This window comes from Bos taurus, chromosome 1 (genome assembly GCF_002263795.3).
Source record: "Bos taurus isolate L1 Dominette 01449 registration number 42190680 breed Hereford chromosome 1, ARS-UCD2.0, whole genome shotgun sequence".
Classification (NCBI taxonomy): Eukaryota; Metazoa; Chordata; class Mammalia; order Artiodactyla; family Bovidae; genus Bos; species Bos taurus.
The window spans coordinates 148473547-148493048 of NC_037328.1; the positions used below are offsets into that span (position 1 = coordinate 148473547).

General features: G+C 46.9%; 2 protein-coding genes across 5 annotated transcripts in view; both read left to right on the top strand.

Annotated features, from left to right (window-relative positions):
- Positions 1-19502, top strand: part of DOP1B (DOP1 leucine zipper like protein B) — a 130862-nt gene that overhangs the window by 13315 nt on the left and 98045 nt on the right. The gene's annotated exons all lie outside the window — the stretch shown is intronic.
- Positions 1301-1960, top strand: LOC101904468 (small ribosomal subunit protein eS24). The gene has a single exon (XM_059889580.1). It carries the CDS (start codon positions 1449-1451, stop codon positions 1767-1769), a length of 321 nt encoding a protein of 106 aa, XP_059745563.1. The 5' UTR covers positions 1301-1448; the 3' UTR covers positions 1770-1960.

A 19502-nucleotide genomic window follows, 5' to 3' on the forward strand; every position in this document is an offset into this window, starting at 1 on the left:
GCCTAGATCTCAGCCTCCTGGCCTCCCAGTTCCATGGCCGTAGCCTCCCTGTGACTGGCGCTTTGTTACAGAAGCCCTCTGGCAAACTGATAGAGCAGTAGAACCAAGGTATATATTGAACACTTAGGTGCTAAGGACCTGACGTTGAACACCTGACGTTGAACACCTGACGTTGATCCCTGCTCCCATGGAGCATAAGGCTTTGCTGGCAGCAGACAAAACAGCAAATAAACACGTGACGTCAGGTGCTGAATGCTAAGAAGAGAAATCAACCGTGAGAGTGGGTAGCAAGGAAGGAGGACGGGGCACTCGCTCAGACAGAGACGGCTCTTTGATAACATTTGAATTTTGAGCAGAGGCCCGGATGTGTCGCCCTGGCTGGCAGGGACGCCATCTGGGGCTCGGGCCTGAGTCCAAGGTCCAGGAGGGGATGGGCATGGCTGGAGAAGGAGAGGTGGTAGGAGATGAGGAGGAGAGGGAGCCCTCCTCCCCGGGCAGGTCTCGGGGCTTTATCCTGCAGTGAGGGGTGCCACTGAGCTCCCAGGAAGGCTTTGAGCAGGGTGACCCATCACTGCCTTTTCCGCAGAGAGGAATGCCTCTGGCTGATGGGCGGGGAGGGAGCCTGATCATGGGAGCCTGCAGGAGGGAGGGGGCAGCTTCAGCACCGGGTGGATTGGAGTTACTGGACACAGAGGGTTTGGGAAGGGGCTGGAGGGAACAAGCCTCCTGCAGCTTAGCAATCACTCACTTCTGGGAGACCCACAACTACTGCATTCAAGGAGTAGAAGTTGATGTGAATAAAGAATTTTCTTAGGGCTTTAGTGACGGTCAAATTTCTTGCATGGATACAGAAATTCAGTGAGTAAATTAGTGAGAAGTTAATTAAAAAAAAATCTTTATGATGCAAGAAGCAGCAGTAGTATCGTGGTCTTTAGGTTGCAAAGTTAGGTCAGGTTGTGTTCTAATGAAAGCAGATGATCGCAGGTTCTAAAACATAAACCATGGTCTCACAGCAGAAGTGCCTCTGGCTCAACTCTTGACAAGAGAAAACCGAGCCCCAAGAGGTCTCTTGTTTGTCAGACTACCGACAGGTTCTAATTGTATCGTTTCTAAAACCTGCTAAGCTTTCAGTACCATTTTTTAAAATTTTTTTCTGTTAGGGAAAAGTTTATCTTTTGTAGTTGTTATGTGTATCAACCTGGATAGAGTAATTTTTGCTTCATAGTTTGAGACTTCAAGCTGTCACCTTTCACGGATCATTTTAAGGTGAATTTTAATCAAGCTCATTTTGAACCCTTAGGAACCCAATCACCATACCAAGCCTGGATTGTAAATTTAATTATGGAAATGAAGAATAGTTTATTTAAACTCTGTACATTTAACTTCTTTAAAAAAAAAAAAAAAAGGTCCTGTTTTCCTCCCTGGCCGCTTGAAGATGAGCTGCCATCATGAACGACACAGTAACCATCCGGACTGGGAAGTTCATGACCAACAGACTGCTTCAGCGGAAACAAATGGTCGTCGATGTTCTTCACCCTGGGAAGGCAACAGTACCTAAAACAGAAATTTGGGAAAAACTGGCCAAAATGTATAAGACCACACCAGATGTCATCTTTGTATTTGGATTCAGAACGCATTTAGGCGGTGGCAAGACAACTGGCTTCGGCATGATTTATGATTCCTTGGATTACGCAAAGAAGAATGAGCCCAAACACAGGCTTGCGAGACATGGCCTGTATGATAAGAAAAAGACCTCAAGAAAACAGTGAAAGGAAAGCAAGAGCAGAATGAAGAAAGTCCGGGGGACTGCAAAGGCCAACGTTGGTGCTGGCAAAAAAAAAGTGAGCTGGAGATTGGACAACAGAAGGAGTAAAGATTCTGCAGTGACTGTATCTGTGGTGATTGTGCAGGTTTTTCATGAAAGAGAGAATAAACTAAGACCTTTTACAAAAAAAAAAAATGTTGTAATGCTCCTAAATGAGCCACTCTCTTTTGGCTGCTTTTATGCAATATCCTACTGTTTCACAAAATGGCCTGAAAGTGGGTGGCATGAATAGCAAGGGATGTGGGTCTTGGGTGTTCCGTGTTTCAGCTTCAAAAGTCTTACTGCTTAATGACAAGTACCTGCTTTTTAAAGCAGAGCCTCTTTGTCGTGATGAGAGGAAGGTGGCTGGAACTCAGAGGCCAGGTGAACCGTTCTAATTCTTTATAGATGAGCTCCGAGACGTCTTCTAGCTGAAAACTTGATGAGGTCACCTGGATCCTGATGTTTGCCTGTGCCCTGATCAGTTACTTCTCTATTAAACAGTATTAGTTCAGGTGAAGCATCTTGCAGGTCTGAAGACAGATGTCCAAGATCAGGGTGTCAGCAGATTTGGCTTCCTCTGAGGCGTCTCTCCTTGACTCAGCTGGCTGCTTCTCACTGTGTCCTCCTCCCTGTGGTTTATGTGTCCTAATCTCCCCTTCTTATAAGGCCACCAGTCATATTGGACACCATGTATATGACCTCATTTTACCCTGGTCACCTCTTTAAGGGCCCCATCTCCAGCATGTCTGCATTCTGAGGTACCAGGGGTCAGGGCTTCATACATGAATTTTAGGGACACGGTGCAGCTTGTAACAGGGTTTAATAATGAAGTACAGATCATCTCTCCACATATCAACATTTTAAAAAAGCTTCCATGAAAGCTTCTCATGGAAGCTCAGATGGCTTTTGTCACGTGCTTCATGGAAGGGTAGTGTTCTTTATTTCATCTCTTCTCCTGCCCTGGAGTACCATGAAGACCTGCAGTTCTCCTGTGTGTGTGGTGATCCAAGATATGCCCGGAACTTCTGGGTCTCTCAGCCTTCCCGACCACCTTAGTCCACTCAGGACGCTGCTGTAACCGTCCCACAGCCCGGGGGCTAATCAACAACACACATTTTATTTCTCACTGTTCTGGAGGCTGGAGTCAAGGTCACGGAGCAGGCAGACTCAGTGTCTGGCCAGTGCCCTCTTCCTGGTTCACAGTTAGCCGTCTTTGGGTCTGTCGTCACATGGTAGGGGGCAGGGAGCCCTGCAGGGCCTCTTTCATAATAAAAGGGCACTAATCCCACTCACAAGGGCTCCACCTTCATGACCTCATCACCTCCCAAAGGCCCCACCCTCGTGACCTCATCACCTCCCAAAGGCCACTCCTAAGACCATCATTCTGGGGAACACACTTCCAGACCACTGATGGGCCTGATAACCTGTGCCCACCCAATAGCACCTCACCAGTTCTGCACCAGCCAGTTAGTGGGTGCTGTTTGTGGGGTGTCTTTTAGGGAAGGTCAGCCCTCCAGGTTGGGCTTCCCAATGTGTCCCCCCCGAGAGGGCCCTCCCAGTCCTCCTCCCCAACCTGTCCTCTGTCCACTGAGACACAGTTGGCATTGCTGCCCGTGATCCCTACTGCACCAGACTCTGCTTAGCACGTGAGCTGGAAGTAGGGCCAGGAGCCCCCCCCTTAGCCCTGTGATGCCTGGTTCCATCATGTGAACTCGCCTTTGGGACCCCATCTTGTAGAGAAACGGCATCTCAGTTTTGGGCGTTTGTTTTAGTCATCTTCCAGCAACCTGTGCTGTTGTCTGGAGGGTTGACCTTGAGGGTGGAAGGGGTCAGGTAAGTGGGGTATCCAGGTCATACTGGAAAGACTGAGCCCGAATGCCTCCTGAGAAGAGACCGCATTTGATGATGTTGGCAATTATTGACGCTTCGCTTGTCGGCAGAGTGGATCCTCTGCGGGAGAGTGGTGAGCAGAGGGCCCGTTTGCTTCTGGCAGTGTTCTCATGGTCTCGGCTCTGGGGTTTAGGAGACACAGCTGATAGAGCTCCCGTCCCTGGTCGTGAAGATGATGCCAGTGCTCTGTCATTCCTCACTGGTGGGGGAGGTCCCGGGGCCCAGGTGGCATCACTGACTCCTTCCCACCCCAGGGTATCCCGGAGGAGCTGAGAACTGGCAGGAATGTTGCTGCTTGGGGTCGAAAGCGTGGCCTCACTGTGAGCCGCTCAGACACCATAAGGCCAACAACATAGTCCTTCTGAAAGGAGCGTTTCTCTTTGCTGAAAGGAGTCTGATACACTTGCAATAATTTACAGCTGAGGTACTCTCTTTTACATCTGAGCAAAGGATTTTTTTTTCTTTTTCTGGCTAGTCTTCTTTTCAGATATACTGAAGGGATAGAAATAGTCCAGATTTGGGCAGGTGAATTATTCTTCCAGTAAGCTAATGATGAAAGCGCATCTGAAAAAAAAAAAAAAAAGGCTCATCTAGCAGAATGGAATGTATGGACAAGGGAAGGGGCCTGTGATTCACTTACATGTTCTAAATACTATCATGAAAGCTAAGAAACCAGGACTGAATTGTGTCTCCCCCACCCCTGACCCTGACTCCCGCCACCAAATTCATGTCAACACAACCCCCAGTGTGGCTGTACCTGGAGTTGGCATTTTCAGGAGATAAGTAAGGTTCAATGAGGTCATTAGGGTGGGGCCCCAATCCAGTAGGACTGTGGCCTTCCCAGAAGAGCAAGCTCTCTTCCCTCCACACGAGGATCCAGTGAGAAGACACCTCTGCAAACCCGGAGGAGAACTGAATCAGCTGGCACCTTGATCTTGGACCTCCAGCCTCCAGAACAGTGAGAAATAAACTTCCGTTGTTGAAGCCCCCCAGACTGTGGTATTTTGTTATGGCAAACTTATACAGAAGGAAATGAGTTAAGCTGGGCTATTTTTCAAAAAGGATGACCGATGGAACATGAACACCAGCACTCAAGCTTGTGTTTGAGCCAAATTACAAGCATTCCCATTTATTTATCTTTTTTAATGGTCTTTTCTTTAAAAAAAAAAATAGCTTTGTTGTACAATAAGCTATACGTTTATGAAGTGCTTAATTGATGAGTTCTGATCTTCAGTTCAGTACGGGGGCTTCTCTGGTGTTTCAGACAGTAAAGAATCTGCCTGCAGTGCAGGAGACCCAGGTTCAATCCCTGGGTCAGGAAGATCCCCTGAGGAGGAAATGGCAACCCGCTCCAGTCTTCTTGCTTGGAAAATTTCATGGACAGAGGAGCCTGGCAGGCTACAGTCTGTGGGGCCGCAAAGAGTGGGGCAGGACTGAGCGTGTGCACACGGAACCTTCCCCACATAAGAGCGTGCATCCATCCCCAGAAGTTTCCCCACAGCCTTCTGTGGTCCCTTCTCCATCCCCTCTCCCCATCCCTAGGTAACTGCTGGGCTGCTTTCCTTTACAATTCGACTAGTTTGCATTTTCTAAAATTTTATGTAAACAGACTCATACAGCATATGTTCTTTTTCACCCTCACCTCGCCTCCCCCTCACCCCACAGTCTGTCTGCTTTTACTCAGCAAAACTCTTCTGAGAGTCATCCAAGGCCTGTGTATTGATAGTTTATTCCTTTTTACTGCTGAGTACAGTTTTATGGATATACACCATTTACTTGGTCATTTGCCTGTTAATGGACACTGGGTTGCTTCCAGTGGGCAGGTAAATATTTTTAAAAACTGCCAAATTGTTTTCCAAAGTGGCTATATCATTTTACACCCCACCAGCACTTATAATAACTCCAGTTCTTCCATATTCTTATCAACACTTGGTATGGGCAGTCTTTCTTTTTTAAATTGAAGTACAGTTGATTTATATTTTCAGGTGTACAGGATAGCGATTCAGTATTTTTGCAGTTTATGCTGTATTAAAAGTTGTTATACAATGATGGCTATAATTCCCTGTGCTATATTATATAATATATCCTTGTTGCTTATCTATTTTATGCATAATAGTTTGTATCTCTTAATCTAATACCCCTACTTTGTCCCTCACGCCTTCCCCAACCCCTCCAGTGGTTTGTTGTCTGTATCTGTGAGTCTGTTCCTGTTTGGGGCTTCCCTGGTGGCTCAGCTGGTAAAGAATCCACCCACAAAGTGGGAGACTTGGGTTCAGTCCCTGGGTTGGGAAGATCCCCCAGAGAAGAGAAAGGCTACCCACTCCAGTATTCTGGCCTGGACAATTCCGTGGACTGTATAGTCCATGGGGTTGCAAAGAGTTGGACACGACTGAGCGACTTTCACTTTCTGTTTTGCATATACATTCATTGTATTATTTTTTAGATTCCACATATAAGTGATATCATAAAATATTTGTATTGTATGATGTCTCTGCCTGATTTATTTCACTAAGCATAATATTCTCTCAGTCCATCCACATGGCTGCAGATGCAGAATTTCATTCTCTTTTATGGTTGAGTAAATATTGCATTGTGTGTGTGCACATGTGAGCACACACACACGCCACATCTTCCTTATCCATTCATCTGTTGATAGGCAGTCGGGCTGCTTCTGTGTCTTGGCTGCTGTAGATAGTACTGCTGCGAACAGTGGGGTGCCTGTATCTTTTTAAATTAATGCTTTTATTTTTTCTGACTATTCAGCAGTAGAAATGACTGGATCATATGGTCATTCTACTTTTAGTTTTAATTTAGGGACCTCCATACTGTTTTCCATAGTGTCTGCACCAGTTTACTTTCCCAGCAACAGTGTATGAGTGTTCCCTTTTCTTCACATCATCTCCAACAATTGATATCTGACTGATAGCCATTCTGACAGTTGTGAGGGGATATCATTGTTCTTTTGATTGCATTTCTTTAATAATTGGTGATGTTGAACATTTTTCCATGTGCCTGTTAGCTGCCTGTATGTGCTTTTTGGAAAAACATCGGTTGAGGTCTTCTGCCCATTTCTGATTGAGTTTTTTTTTTTTTTTTTTTTTTGATATTGAGTTGTCTTGAGTTCTTTGTATATTTGGATATTAACACCTTGTCAATCTATCATTTCCAAATATTTTCTCCAGTTCCATAGGTTTTCTTTTTGTTTTGTCCATGGTTTCCTTTGCTTTGCAGAATCTTTTAATTAGGTCCCATTTGTTTATTTTTGTTTTTATTTCCTTAGATCCAGAAAAAATATTGCTATGAGTTATGTCCTAGAGTTCTGCCTATGTTCTTCCATAGGAGTTTTATGGTTTCTGATCTTACATTTACTCCATTTTGGTCTTTAACCCCCTTTGAGTTTATTTTTATATGGTGTGAGGTGATCTTCTAATCTCATGGTTTTACATGTGCCTGTCTCATTTTCCCAGTATCAGTTGTTGAGGAGACTTTTTTCCCATTGTATGCTCTTGCCTCCTCTATATTTTTAGATTAATTAACCATACAGGCATGGATTTACTTCTGGCTCGCTAGTCTGTTCCATTGATCTATGTGTCTGTGATCTATGCGACCTATGTGTCTGTCTTTGTGCCAATACCATACTGTTTTGATTACGATAGCTTTGTAGTATAACCTGAAGTCTTGAGAGGCTGATAACCTCTAGCTTTGTTCTTTTTCCCCTATTGCTTTGGCAGTTCAGGGTCTTTTATGGTTCCATGTGAATTTTAGGATTATTTGTTCTAGTTCTGTGAAAAAAAATGTCATGGATATCTTCATAGCAATTGCATGAAATCTGTAGGTTGCTTTGGGTAGGATGGCCATTTTAACAATATTAACTCTCCCGATTTAAGAGCACAGGATATGGCAGTCTTTTTGTTTTTGGCTTATCGGTAGGAATGTGGTCATGTCTCCCTTTATCTTTTGCATTTCCCAAATGATTAATGATCAGATGGTTAGTGTGTGACCACTGTAAATTTGTTTTAACCTGATAAAATACAACACAAAGAGAACTCTAAGGCTCAACACCGTTTCGATATATGTAACAGTGAAGCACTGGGAATGACCGCCCTCAGTAGGGGCTGATGCAAGTGTGGTGACCAGCAGCGTTCACCCGAGGTGGACTTGTAGTTACTAACGTGAAAACACTCGAGATAAAGTAGAGGGGCAAAAAAGGCGGGTTGAACAGTTCGTGTATAGCTGTGTCTCCTGTGTGTGTGTGTGTGTGTGTAAGGAAAAAAGGGAGTGAGGGGGCACTGTATAGGGATGGACAAGATCTTGAAACCCTTTATTGTTAGACTAGTTCACTTCCGGTTTTTCGTAATTCTAAAGCAGGTTCTAACAGGTGTCTTTCTTCCTGTGGCTGTTTGTGTAAGGTGCGTCTCCCGTGGCGGAGCTGCTGTGTCAGTGAACGTAGAGTTAAACCTTTGGACACACGAGTCCGTGTGGACTTTACTGTGCTCCACTAATTGTCTGCATGGTGCCACGGCCACACCTTCCAGCTCCTGTGCTTTATGCCTTTATCTGGCAGGACCATGTTTTCCACCCTAGCCTCATAACCACTCTTCAATTCCAGAATTTTTCTACCTTTCCCAGGTGGTTTTCTTCCAGGTGAACTTCAGAGTCATTTGCAAAGTTTAAAGAAACTCGTACAGGGGCTGTTGGTATTAGGTATCAGTTATTGTATATTTCAGGGGAAGTGACATCTTCACACAATCGGGCTTCCTCCAGCCTGAAAATGTGGTGGTCTCCTCAGTGACTAAAAAGCATTCACTTAGGTTCCTAAGCATTGGATTGTGTTTCCTACCTAAATCTTTACTGTATCTTAAATATATTAAGATATTTTATACATGTATTTTTTTGCTATTATCAATGGGATTATTTTACACTGTTTTAATGACTGTTGCCAGTGTTCTTGCCTGGAGAATCCCAGGGATGGGGGAGCCTGGTGGGCTGCCATCTATGGGGTCACGCAGAGTCGGACACGACTGAAGCGACTTAGCAGCAGCAGCAATGACTGTTGCCACATTGGAAACTATCAATTTACAGAATTTGGAAACTAGCCAACTTGGTGAATTTATTTCTTAGTTTTTTTTCAGCTAATTGTATTGAGTTCTTCGGGTAGACAGTTGTACGTACCATCATACCATCAACCAGTCCTGTTTGTGTTTTTTCGTTAGCGTCTTCTGGATCTGGGTTGAACACCGATGATACTGTCAGTGCTTCAGTAACAGTACCGTGAGCTGCTGTCGCAAAGAAGTCGAAAACTTCAGTGCCACCCTAAGACTGAAGTTTCTTGCTCATGAATCAGTTCTGCAGTGGTGGGTCCAGATTGGGCGACTGACGTTCACATGATCATTCCACAGGCTAAAGCCAGGGACCCTGCTGTACTTAACGTGGCTCCCAACATTTGCTGACATTCTGTCCCACCGGAAGGGGGAGGAGCATCTAGGTGTGTGCTCGGACTTTAATGGCACAAGCTGCACTGTGTGGGCTCAGTCACGTCTGACCCTCTGTGACCCCATGGCACATGCTGCTGCTGCTGCTAAGTCGCTTCAGTCGTGTCCGACTCTGTGCGCCCCCAAAGATGGCAGCCCATCAGGCTCCCCTGTCCCTGGGATTCTCCAGGCAAGAACACTGGAGCGCTTCCACTCATATCTTCAAGGGAGAGGAATGCTCAGCTGGCGCAGCGTCCCTGGCCCGGTTTATACCCCTTACCACAGAAGGGGACTTGATTCAGGTGGGCAGTCCCTGCCCCTGCCCACCTCCCCACCCCACGCCCTGGCATGCACCAACATTAAAGGGAGTGCCTCAGCTGGGCAGGTCCATTGTATTGCTTGCCTCATCAAGGGCCGGTTTGTTCCCTATTCACTAACCTTAAGAACTTCTTATCTCTATATGGCAAGAAATGTATTAATGTGTTCATTTCATTACCTGATCAGTTTGTAAGGTATTGATTGCTTTCATCCAAGCAACACTGTTCTGCCTTATGTTTTACTCCATGTGCTTTCGGTGCTTATTGTCTGGCTTAAGTCACATCCTCCCAGCACCTGAGATACGCCTTGGAAGTGAACATGTTGTGCTAAGGTGTGCTGAGTCAGAGGTTGTGGGGTGAAGGAGGAAACACCCAGCTTAGGAGCAGAGCCCTGGGGCTCAGGGGCAGGCCCCGCACTTTGCAGCTTGGGGCCAAAGTGCTGGTCACCCACTCGACCACCCCCCTTCCTCCTCGTTGAGAGAACCCAGGCACATCTAGGGATCAGGTGGTGATGCACTGCAGGATGGTAGCCCCCGCCTTCCAGCCCCAGTGGAATATTATTGTCGGAGGACTTAATCCTAGTAGTTCCATTATCCTTGGCACTTAGCAGGGATTAATTCAGACATAGGTACGTGATCTCTGACCGTGAGATGTGGCCGGCCAGTTTTGGGAGAGGATTTCCTCTAATACAGACAGACAAGAAAGGAACAGACCTTTTTTTTTTTTTTTCTTGCTTTTCTCTGTAGTCATGTGAGAATTTAATGCCTAATATGCAGTGGACCTCTGAGGTTATGGAAGGAAAACTGAAGAGAAGTCAGTTTACTGTTGGGAGTATATAAGCACGAAAGCGTTTGAGTCCCTTTAGGATGTCACTGAGCTCTTGCATTGACCAAACACAGAAGCATCTGGACCAGGGTTTCTTGGCCCAGCGTTGTTAACCTTCTGTGATTCCTGCATCAGCAAGGAAGCCCCGCATCTCTTCCCTGAGACGGGGAGAGTCAGATACCCTACTCTTTACATTCCAAAAGCTCCCTATCTGATCTGCAACCTTGGACCGTCCGTAACCCATGGAAGCCTGTTTCCTCTGTGGGCTGATGCAGGCACACTTGCTTCTTGACAGTAGGTGTGTGTGTGTCCTTCATAGATGCAGAGTGTCCTGTGTGTGTGTGTCCTTGATGGATGCAGAGTGTCCTGTGGTGGCCTTTTCCCCACCACTGGCCTTGGCATGGTTCTGACCAGAATCAGTCTTTATGGCATAACTGTGTGTGTGTGTGTTGCTTCTTGACAGTAGGGTGTGTGTGTGTCCTTCATGGATGCAGAGTGTCCTGTGTGTGTGTCCTTTGTGGATGCGCAGTGTCCTGTGTGTGTGTGTGTGTGTGTCCTTCACAGATGCAGAGTGTCCTGTGGTGACCTTTTCCCCCGCTGCTGGCGTTGGCTTGGTTCTGGCCTGAATCAGTCTTTACCGAGTAACTGGTGAGGATTTTATCTCCGTGCCCACATGGACTTCATCCTGCGTACGGACCCCCTCACATCTCCGAGGAGACTGTGTTCCTCCAGGACCTGCCCTGTGCCCGCCGTGCGCTCTGCCTCTCGGTCCCAAGTGTCCCCGGCAGCTTTGTAGATGCTGGGTTTGGAGGGAGGAGACGGCATCGGGCTCGAGCCGACCTGGAGAGAGTGAGCCAGGCCCTCGGGCCTTGGCCACCACTGCTGGGCATGCCACTGGCAGCCCCACCGCCCACCCCCAGCGGCCTTGTTCAGCATCGCCTGCTTCCACGCAGGAGCATACCCCAGGATGAGCCCGGCTGGGTGGGCTTCCAGCCGGCCGGTGCGTGGCGGAGAGTTTCAGCCCTGACCTGAGGCTGAACTACCGTCCCCGGCGCTGTGGCTGCCCCTGCTGGCCACCCACCCCTGGTGCCTCCCGGTGCCCGAGGCTCTTGTGGGCCAGGGCAGCCCAAGCACCGGGAGGGCGCGTCCCGTTCTGCTCCAGCGGGTAGGGGGCGGTCGGGAGGTGCCCCTGGGACTTCAGTCCCAACACTGAGTCTCACTTGAGCACGCCAGTTCTGTTCTCCCTGGTGTTGTGAAGTTTGAAGAACATTGAGTTCTACCAGTAAAGCGTCTGTGTCTGAAGCCTCTTTGGAATTTATAACGAGACTCTTACCTGCCACATCTTCTTTCTTTCCTCCCGGCTCTTAAATTTTGACAAGTTGGTTATTAGGCTTTTGGTTTGTCTGTTAGACCTGTCACTTGCATGTGGGTTAACATACGTTTAAAGAGCAGAAAAACAAGATGTTTCCAGACATTTCACCATCTGTGTGTCTAAATGGTAGGCTTGCATTTATTACTGAATCCGCGTATGCATGGAGGTTAATTATTTCAGCCGTCTCTGCATCGTGTATGTTTCAGGGTTTAGACTGCACTCTGAAGGGTGTGTTTGCCCCTCGTGTTCATTTGCCTTTCATGTGGTTTACTGTAGAGCTCAGGTGCCTTGACCTTCACGATTTTCCATCTCTAGCCGCCCCCCCTACAATGTGGTGATTCCCTTTAACCCCCTGTTGTGTGCTTCTCATCCATTATTTTTCAAACCTAGAATCCTCCAAAATTCTCCACTCCTGTTACTGATAAAGACACCAAATGAAGCCCGGGCTCTTCTGCACATGGTGTTTCAGCCCCAGTGCCCATCCAAGTCCATGGAATGGGGCAGGGTGGGGTGGTTGGCATGTGGACATGAGGGAGGGCCCAGGACCTGTCTTGCAGTCAGCAAAGAATCAAGTCTGGAAACCCGGAAAGCTCTGGAAAGCATCACAGTAGCCCCTGAAGTTCCTAAACAGGTGGGGGGTGGGGGGACAGGGAAAGGAGGTGTAGTGATGAGCGCAGTGGCTCTTATAGCCCACACGTCATAAATTCAGAGGAGAGGAAGCAAAGAGCCGCGTGTGAGCCCACTTGTAGTAGCCTGCCCCTCCGTGAGGCAGCGAAGCGTTCGTTGGGATGTTTCAAGAAGAGTTTTCTGGCCTAGTGTCAGACTCCCGAGTCCCGTCAGCCAGGAGCCTGGGGTGGCCCCCCAGTGCCGTGTCCCGTGTGCGTGCACACGCATGAGATCCTGATGCCCTGGGGGGCGGGAGTGGACTCAACGCCCCGGAGGCCTCGGCTCCCTTTGGAGTCTGGTCTGCGGAACCAGCATGAGGGCAGGTGATGGTGCGTTTTCTGTTAATAACGTGAGATGACGGGCGGCAGCCTGGGACAGGCAGGACGGCTGGAGAGGAGGGCCCGAGAGCTCCCGCCCGGTGCCCGCGTCGGAGCCCGGGTTCCATGTGAGATGACGGGCGGCAGCCTGGGACAGGCAGGACGGCTGGAGAGGAGGGCCCGAGAGCTCCCGCCCGGTGCCCCCGTCGGAGCCCGGGTTCCCCGTCGCGTCGCCCTTACCCTTGGCTTCCTGGTCTTTCCCGTGTGTGAGGCCCGCCTGGTCCTCCCTCCGCGGCCGAGCCGCCACACAAGCTGATAGAAACGAGCTTCTGAGACTCGCCGAGCAGAGCCCAGGCCCAGGGCTTGATCTGGCGGTTCTTGGCACACACAGTTGGACCATGCCCCTCTCTGGGCACCGTAAGGTCTCTCCAGGCGTGGAGAGGCTCAGCCTTCAGTCCGTTCTTCCTGTGCCACCAGCGTGCTATTTGTTCAGAAAGTACCAGTGAATGCAAGCTCCAGCAATAAGGTAAACCAGATGCAAAAGAAATAATCTTTAAGACAATTTTAAAAGGAAAAAAAAAGTATCCTATTGGGTCTCTAACGGATGCAGGCAGCTGAGTCAACCTCCGCATCCCGGGCTCTGCGGGCAGCTTTTTTGCTTGGACCATGCAGCGTGGATGAGAACTGACTCCGTAAGGGTGCAGCTCTGCAGGCTTGCTCTCAGCGTTGATCAGAAAGCAGTACAGCGACACGCGAGTCAAGGACCTTTGTCAGCAGGAAGCTTGTCCTGTATGGAGTTGGACCTGTGTCACTCCCCTGCTGCCCATGAAAACCGAAGCTGGCCTCGCTGGCTACCTGGGATCCTGGCCCCCGCCCCGGCTCTCGGAGGCTGTGGTGACATGCCAGGTTCCCCACCTGTTTCCTGCCCCCTCCCAAGCTGGTGCAGTGGCCAGGTCGCTGCCATCTGAGGGCAGGCTGGATGCTCTCTGCCGAGGCCTGCTTTACCACGGGAAGTCCTGGCGGTTTGTCCCTACTCAGCAGCTGTCCTGTTTTCATTCCGTCTGGAGGGCACTGTTGCTGTCACCTGGCAAGTATTTAGCGAGTGTTCAAGCTTGTGCTGCCTGGCCAGTGTGACTCACCCTGCAGCTTCATTTTTGTGGCGTGAAACAAACATCCTCATAAAGATGATGGACTTCCAGAAGGGAAACATGCAGGCCTCACCATCTGCTTGACAAGATCCGGGGTTTTAAATTGGCTTCCTCAGCATCCCTTTATAGACGAGCGTCAGGCGTTCCAAGGTCAGCACTAACACTGGGAGGCCAGGTCTGGGCTGTCTCCTTTGGGAAGTTCTGTTTATGTTTATTTTCAGATTAATTCATATTAGAGTATGGAGAAGGAAGTGGCAACCCACTCCAGTGTTCTTGCCTGGAGAGTCCCATGGACAGAGGAGCCTGGTGGGCTGCAGTTCACACGGTCACAAAGAGTCAGACAGGACTGAGTGACTAACACAGACGTATTAGAGGATAGTTGCTTTTCAACATCGTGTTAGTATCCGCTGTACAGCAAAGTGAATCAGTTAAACACATACGTGGATCCACTCTCTTTTAGATCCTTTTCCCATATAGCTCATTAGAGTACTGAGCAGAGTTCCCCGTGCTATACAGTAGGTCCTTGTTAGTTATCTGTTTTATATATAGCAGTGTGGACATGTTTTCTTCTAGAAATTTTTAAAGGAAACATTTAAAAATTTTATTTTAGAGGCTAAAGCATTTTTAAAATGTAATTTAACTCTCCCCTCACCCATGTTATTAAATTACCCTAACATTTTTAAAGATTGTGATTAAAATGCACATAACATAAAATTTATCATCTTAACCATTTCCAAGTATATTGAGTTACTTTCCGAGTCCACGACTTGCCCTTTTGGAATTTTTAATCATGTTTCTTACGTAGAGCTGTTTTAATCATGCTGGGAGTCCTGCAGAATATCAGAGTGTCAGACTGCGTAATGTCAGTGAAACAAAAGGGAAACATAGGCATTGCCTTGGGTGGAGTGAAGTGAGACTTCCTGGTCTCTGTTAATGGAGCTCAGATGTGGTTCAGACCTTTCCTTTACAACTTATATTTTGTATTTTATTATTTTGTTCTAAGATCAGTCTGCTGAGCCTATGAATACAATGAGGTTAAAACTATTGTAATTATATCTTAATTATAGCTCAAGAAATACTGTAAAATAATACAGGGCCTGGGTGAAACAAATAAGGAAGTTTAATTTCCTGTCTAATCATATTTTTCCTTTTTGGTTAGCATGTTAAAAAGTAATTTTGAAAACATGCTATGTTTTCCTTCCCAATTCATCTGTTTCCCTGAGATATTTATTATACACCTGTAGAAGAGCATTTCACTCTAAGTATACATTGTTTATTCAGTGTTCGTGTGTGTGTGTGTGTGTGTGTATTAAGCTTATTGGCCAGTCCCTTTGGGTTTCTGTTTTCCTAAGGAACACAACCCAAACAATGAAGCTTCCCTGGAAATGTTCCCTGAGCTTAGCTCACTGGAGAAGTGTCTTGCCAAAGTGAAATGCCTGGATGGAGGCTGGAAAGAGCAAGGCAGAGTCAGGGTGGGCCTCCTTGACCTGAACCGGGTTCGGTCTTGGCAGCTCTTAAGCAGCTCGAGGGGCAGGAGGAGGGAGTCGGGTGTTTTCAAGCTCTAGCTGGTGGGACTCGGTTCTGGGGTGAGGGGGAGCTATTTTGCTAATTAAAGGGTAAGAAACTCTCACTCTTGAGGGGCTGGAGCAAGTCCCTGGGTCCCTTCAGGACTGTTAAAAAAGAGGCCTTTTGCTCTCTGGTCAAGAAAGAGTGTTCAGTTTAATCCAAGGCATGGACGTCACTCAGGAGTTCATGGCCCTTGCAGCTCAAGACCGGTCTGGCAAGGGCAGCTGGGTGAACACAGCATTCATTTCCTTCTTGGTTTTTGGTGGTGAAATATACATAGAGTAAAATTTACCGTTTTAACTCTTTCTGAGCGTGCAGTCCAGTGACATGCAGTGTCCTTCACTGCTGTGCGGCCATCACCACCATTCATCCGAGAACTTTTGCCTCTTCCTGAGCTGCAAATGCCCTGCCCATTAAACTCACCTCCATCCCCCCATCTCCCCAGCCCCTGCTCACCACCAATTACTTTCTGTGTCTATCACTTGACTACACTAGAAATCTCATGTAAGTGGGATCAGGTAATATCTTTGTGTTTTTGTGTCTGGCTTATTTCATGCTGTGCCTTCAAGGTTCATCCATGCTCTAGCACATGTCAGGATTTCCTTCCTTTTTAAGGCTGAATAATATTCCATCGTACATACAAACCACCTTTATTCATCCATTCATCCACTGATGGGCTCTTGGGTGGTTTCCACCTTTGGGCTACTGTGAATTGTAATGCAGTGAACGTGGTGTGCACATAACTGTCTGAGTCCCTGCTTTCAGTTCTTCTGGGTGTGTGCCCAAAAATGGAGTTGCTGGATCAAATGGAAATAATAATTTGGTAAAGAAATCAAGTGTTTAATACTGTGAGGAGCACAGCAGCTGACCCATCTTATATTCCCAGCAGCAGTGCACAGCACTGTTTTGAAACCTCCTAGGACAGAGTTGCTCCAGGGAGAAGGTCTCCTTCTTCAAGAGCAGCAGAAGCTGAGGGCATCAGGAGCCCACCAGGCTCCTTCCAGAGGAGCTGCAGCAGAATGCCTACCCCCAGCCCCGACTTCCCACTGAGAAGTATCTTAGTGGGCCGGCCATGCTGGCCAGATGCTTAGCTCATGCCCCAGGGTGACAGCACTGGTGCCAGAGTTAACAGCCCGCAAGCAGAGATGCGCCTGGATTGAGGGTGTGTGGGTGAAGAAAGCCACCAGGGCTGAACCAGCACTCGCTGCTTAGAATATGTAATAGCCAGAGCGAGGAATACATCTTTAGATAACTCCTGTCCTAAGTTTGCCTTAAAAACATGGAGCTGATTCTCTCCACGCATTAGTCCTCAGTGAGACAGCAGGACAGTCTCGTGAAAGTAGAGACTATATATATATGTATTTTTAATATATCAGGTATGTATGTATTTGGCTGCACCAGGTCTTAGTGGCGTCACATGGGCTCTTCTGTCTTCATTGCAGCATTTGGGATCTTTAGTTGCAACATCTAGGATCTAGCTCCCTATCCAAGGATTGAACCTAGGCCCCCTGCATTGGGAATGCAGAGTCTTAGCCACTGGTGTGTGTGTCTGTGTGACTCCATGGACCATAGCCCACCAGGCTCCTCTGTCCATGGAATTCTCCAGGCAAGAATACTGGAGTGGGGAGACATTCCCTTCTCCAGGGGATCTTCCCTACCCAGGGATCAAAACTGGGTTTCCTGCATTGCAGGCAGACTCTTTACCACTGAGCCACCTGGGAAGGTGATTTTTCCAGTAGTCATGTACAGATGTGAGAATTGAACCATAAAGAGCGCTGAGTGCTGAAGAATTGATGCTTTCAAACTGGGGTGATGGAGAAGACTCTTGTGAGTCCCTTGGACAGCAAATCAAATCAGTCAGTCCTAAAGGAAATCAACACTGAATATTCATTGGAAGGACTGATGTTGAAGCTCTAATACTTTGGCCACCTGATGGGAATACTCTACTCATTGAAAAAGACCCTGATGCTGGGAAACATTGAGGGAAGGAGGAGAAGGGGGCGACAGAGGATGAGATGGTTGGATGGCGTCATTGACTCAACAGACATGAGTTTGAGCAAATTCCAGGAGATAATGAAGAACAGGAAAGCCTGGTTTGCTGCAGTCCACGGGTTCACAAAGAGTCAGACATGACTGAGTAACTGAACAACAATTCCTCAAACCTTCTTCTTAAGACATTTAACTAGTGTCCTTATTTGCTTTTGTGACAATAAACGACATTATTTGTAAGTGATTGGATTTCAGTCAGTTCTTTTAAAATGCAGTGCATTTTGTCTCCATTTTTAATACTAGCTGACTATGGCTCAGATCATGAACTCCTTATTGCCAAATTCAGACTTAAATTGAAGAAAGTAGGGAAAACCACTAGACCATTCAGGTATGACCTAAATCAAATCCCTTACGACTATACAGTGGAAGTGAGAAATAGATTCAAGGGATTAGATCTAATAGAGCGCCTGAAGAACTATGGACAGAGGTTCGAGACATTGTACAGGAGGCAGTGATCAAGACCATCCCCAAGAAAAAGACATGCAAAAAGGCAAAATGGTTGTCTGAAGAGACCTTACAAATAACTATGAAAAGAAGAAAAGTGAAAGGCAAACGAGAAAAGCAAAGATATACCCATTTGAATGCAGAGTTTCAAGGAATAGCAAGGAGAGATAAGAAAGGCTTCCTCAGTGCAAAGAAATAGAGGAAAACAATAGAATGGGGAAGACTAGAGATCTCTTCAAGAAAATTAGAGATACAAAGGGAACATTTCATGCAAAGATGGGCTTGATAAAGGACAGAAATGGTATGGACCTAACAGAAGCAGAAGATATTAAGAAGAGGTGGCAAGAATACACAGAAGAACTGTACAAAAAAGATCTTCATGACCCAGATAACCATGATGGTATGATCACTCACCTAGAGCCAAACTTCCTGGAATGTGAAGTCAAGTGGGCCTTAGGAAGCATCACTATGAACAAAGCTAGTGGAGGTGATGGAATTCCAGTTGAGCTATTTCAAATCCTGAAAGATGATGCTGTGAAAGTGCTGTACTCAATATGCCAGCAAATTTGGAAAACGCAGCAGTGGCCACAGGACTGGAAAAGGTCAGTTTTCATTCCAGTCCCAAAGAAAGACAATGCCAAAGAATGCTCAAACTACCGCACAATTGCACTCATCTCACACACTAGCAAAATAAGTCTCAAAATTCTCCAAGCCAGGCTTCAACAGTACGTGAACTGTCAACTTCCAGATGTTCAAGGTGGCTTTAGAAAAGGCACAGGAACCAGAGATCAAATTGCCAACATCCGTTAGATCATTGAAAAAGCAAGAGAGTATTTTATAAGCAGGAGAGCTTTTGACACTAGATCACCTGACCTGCGTCCTGAGACATCTGTATGCAGGTCAAAAAGAACCAGTTAGAACTGGACATGGAACAACAGACTGCTTTCAGATTGGGAAAGGATACATCAAGGCTGTGTATTGTCACCCTGCTTGTTTAACTTTTATGCAGAGTACATCATGAGAAATGCTGGACTGGATGAAGCACAAGCTGGAATCAGGATTGCCTGGAGAAATATCAATAACCTCAGATATGCATATGACACCGCCCTTATGGCAGAAAGAGCCTCTTGATGAAAGTGAAAGAGGAGAGTGAAAAAGCTGGCTTAAAACTCAACATTCAGAAAACGAAGATCATGGCATCTGGTCCCATCACTTCATGGCAAATAGATCAGTAAACAGTGGAAACAGTGGCTGACTTTATTTTTTGGGCTCCAAAATCACTGCAGATGGTGACTGCAACCATGAGCTTAAAAGATGCTTGCTCCTTGGAAGAAAAGTTATGACCAACCTAGACAGCTTATTAAAAAGCAGAAACATTACTTTGCCGACAAAGATCCATCTAGTCAAAGCTATGGTTTTTCCAGTAGTCATGTATGGATGTGAGAGTTGGACTGTAAAGAAAGCTGAGTGCTGAAGAATTGATGCTTTTGAACTATGGTGTTGGAGGAGACTCTTGAAGAGTCCCCTAGACTGCAGGAGATCCAACCAGTCAATCCTAAAGGAAACCAGTCCTGAATATTCATTGGAAGGACTGATGCTGAAGCTGAAACTGTAATACTGATGTGAAGAA

Coding starts and splice junctions, on each gene's coding strand:
- LOC101904468 (XM_059889580.1), top strand. CDS start 1,449: ATGAACGACACAGTAACCATCCGGACTGGGAAGTTCATGACCAACAGA.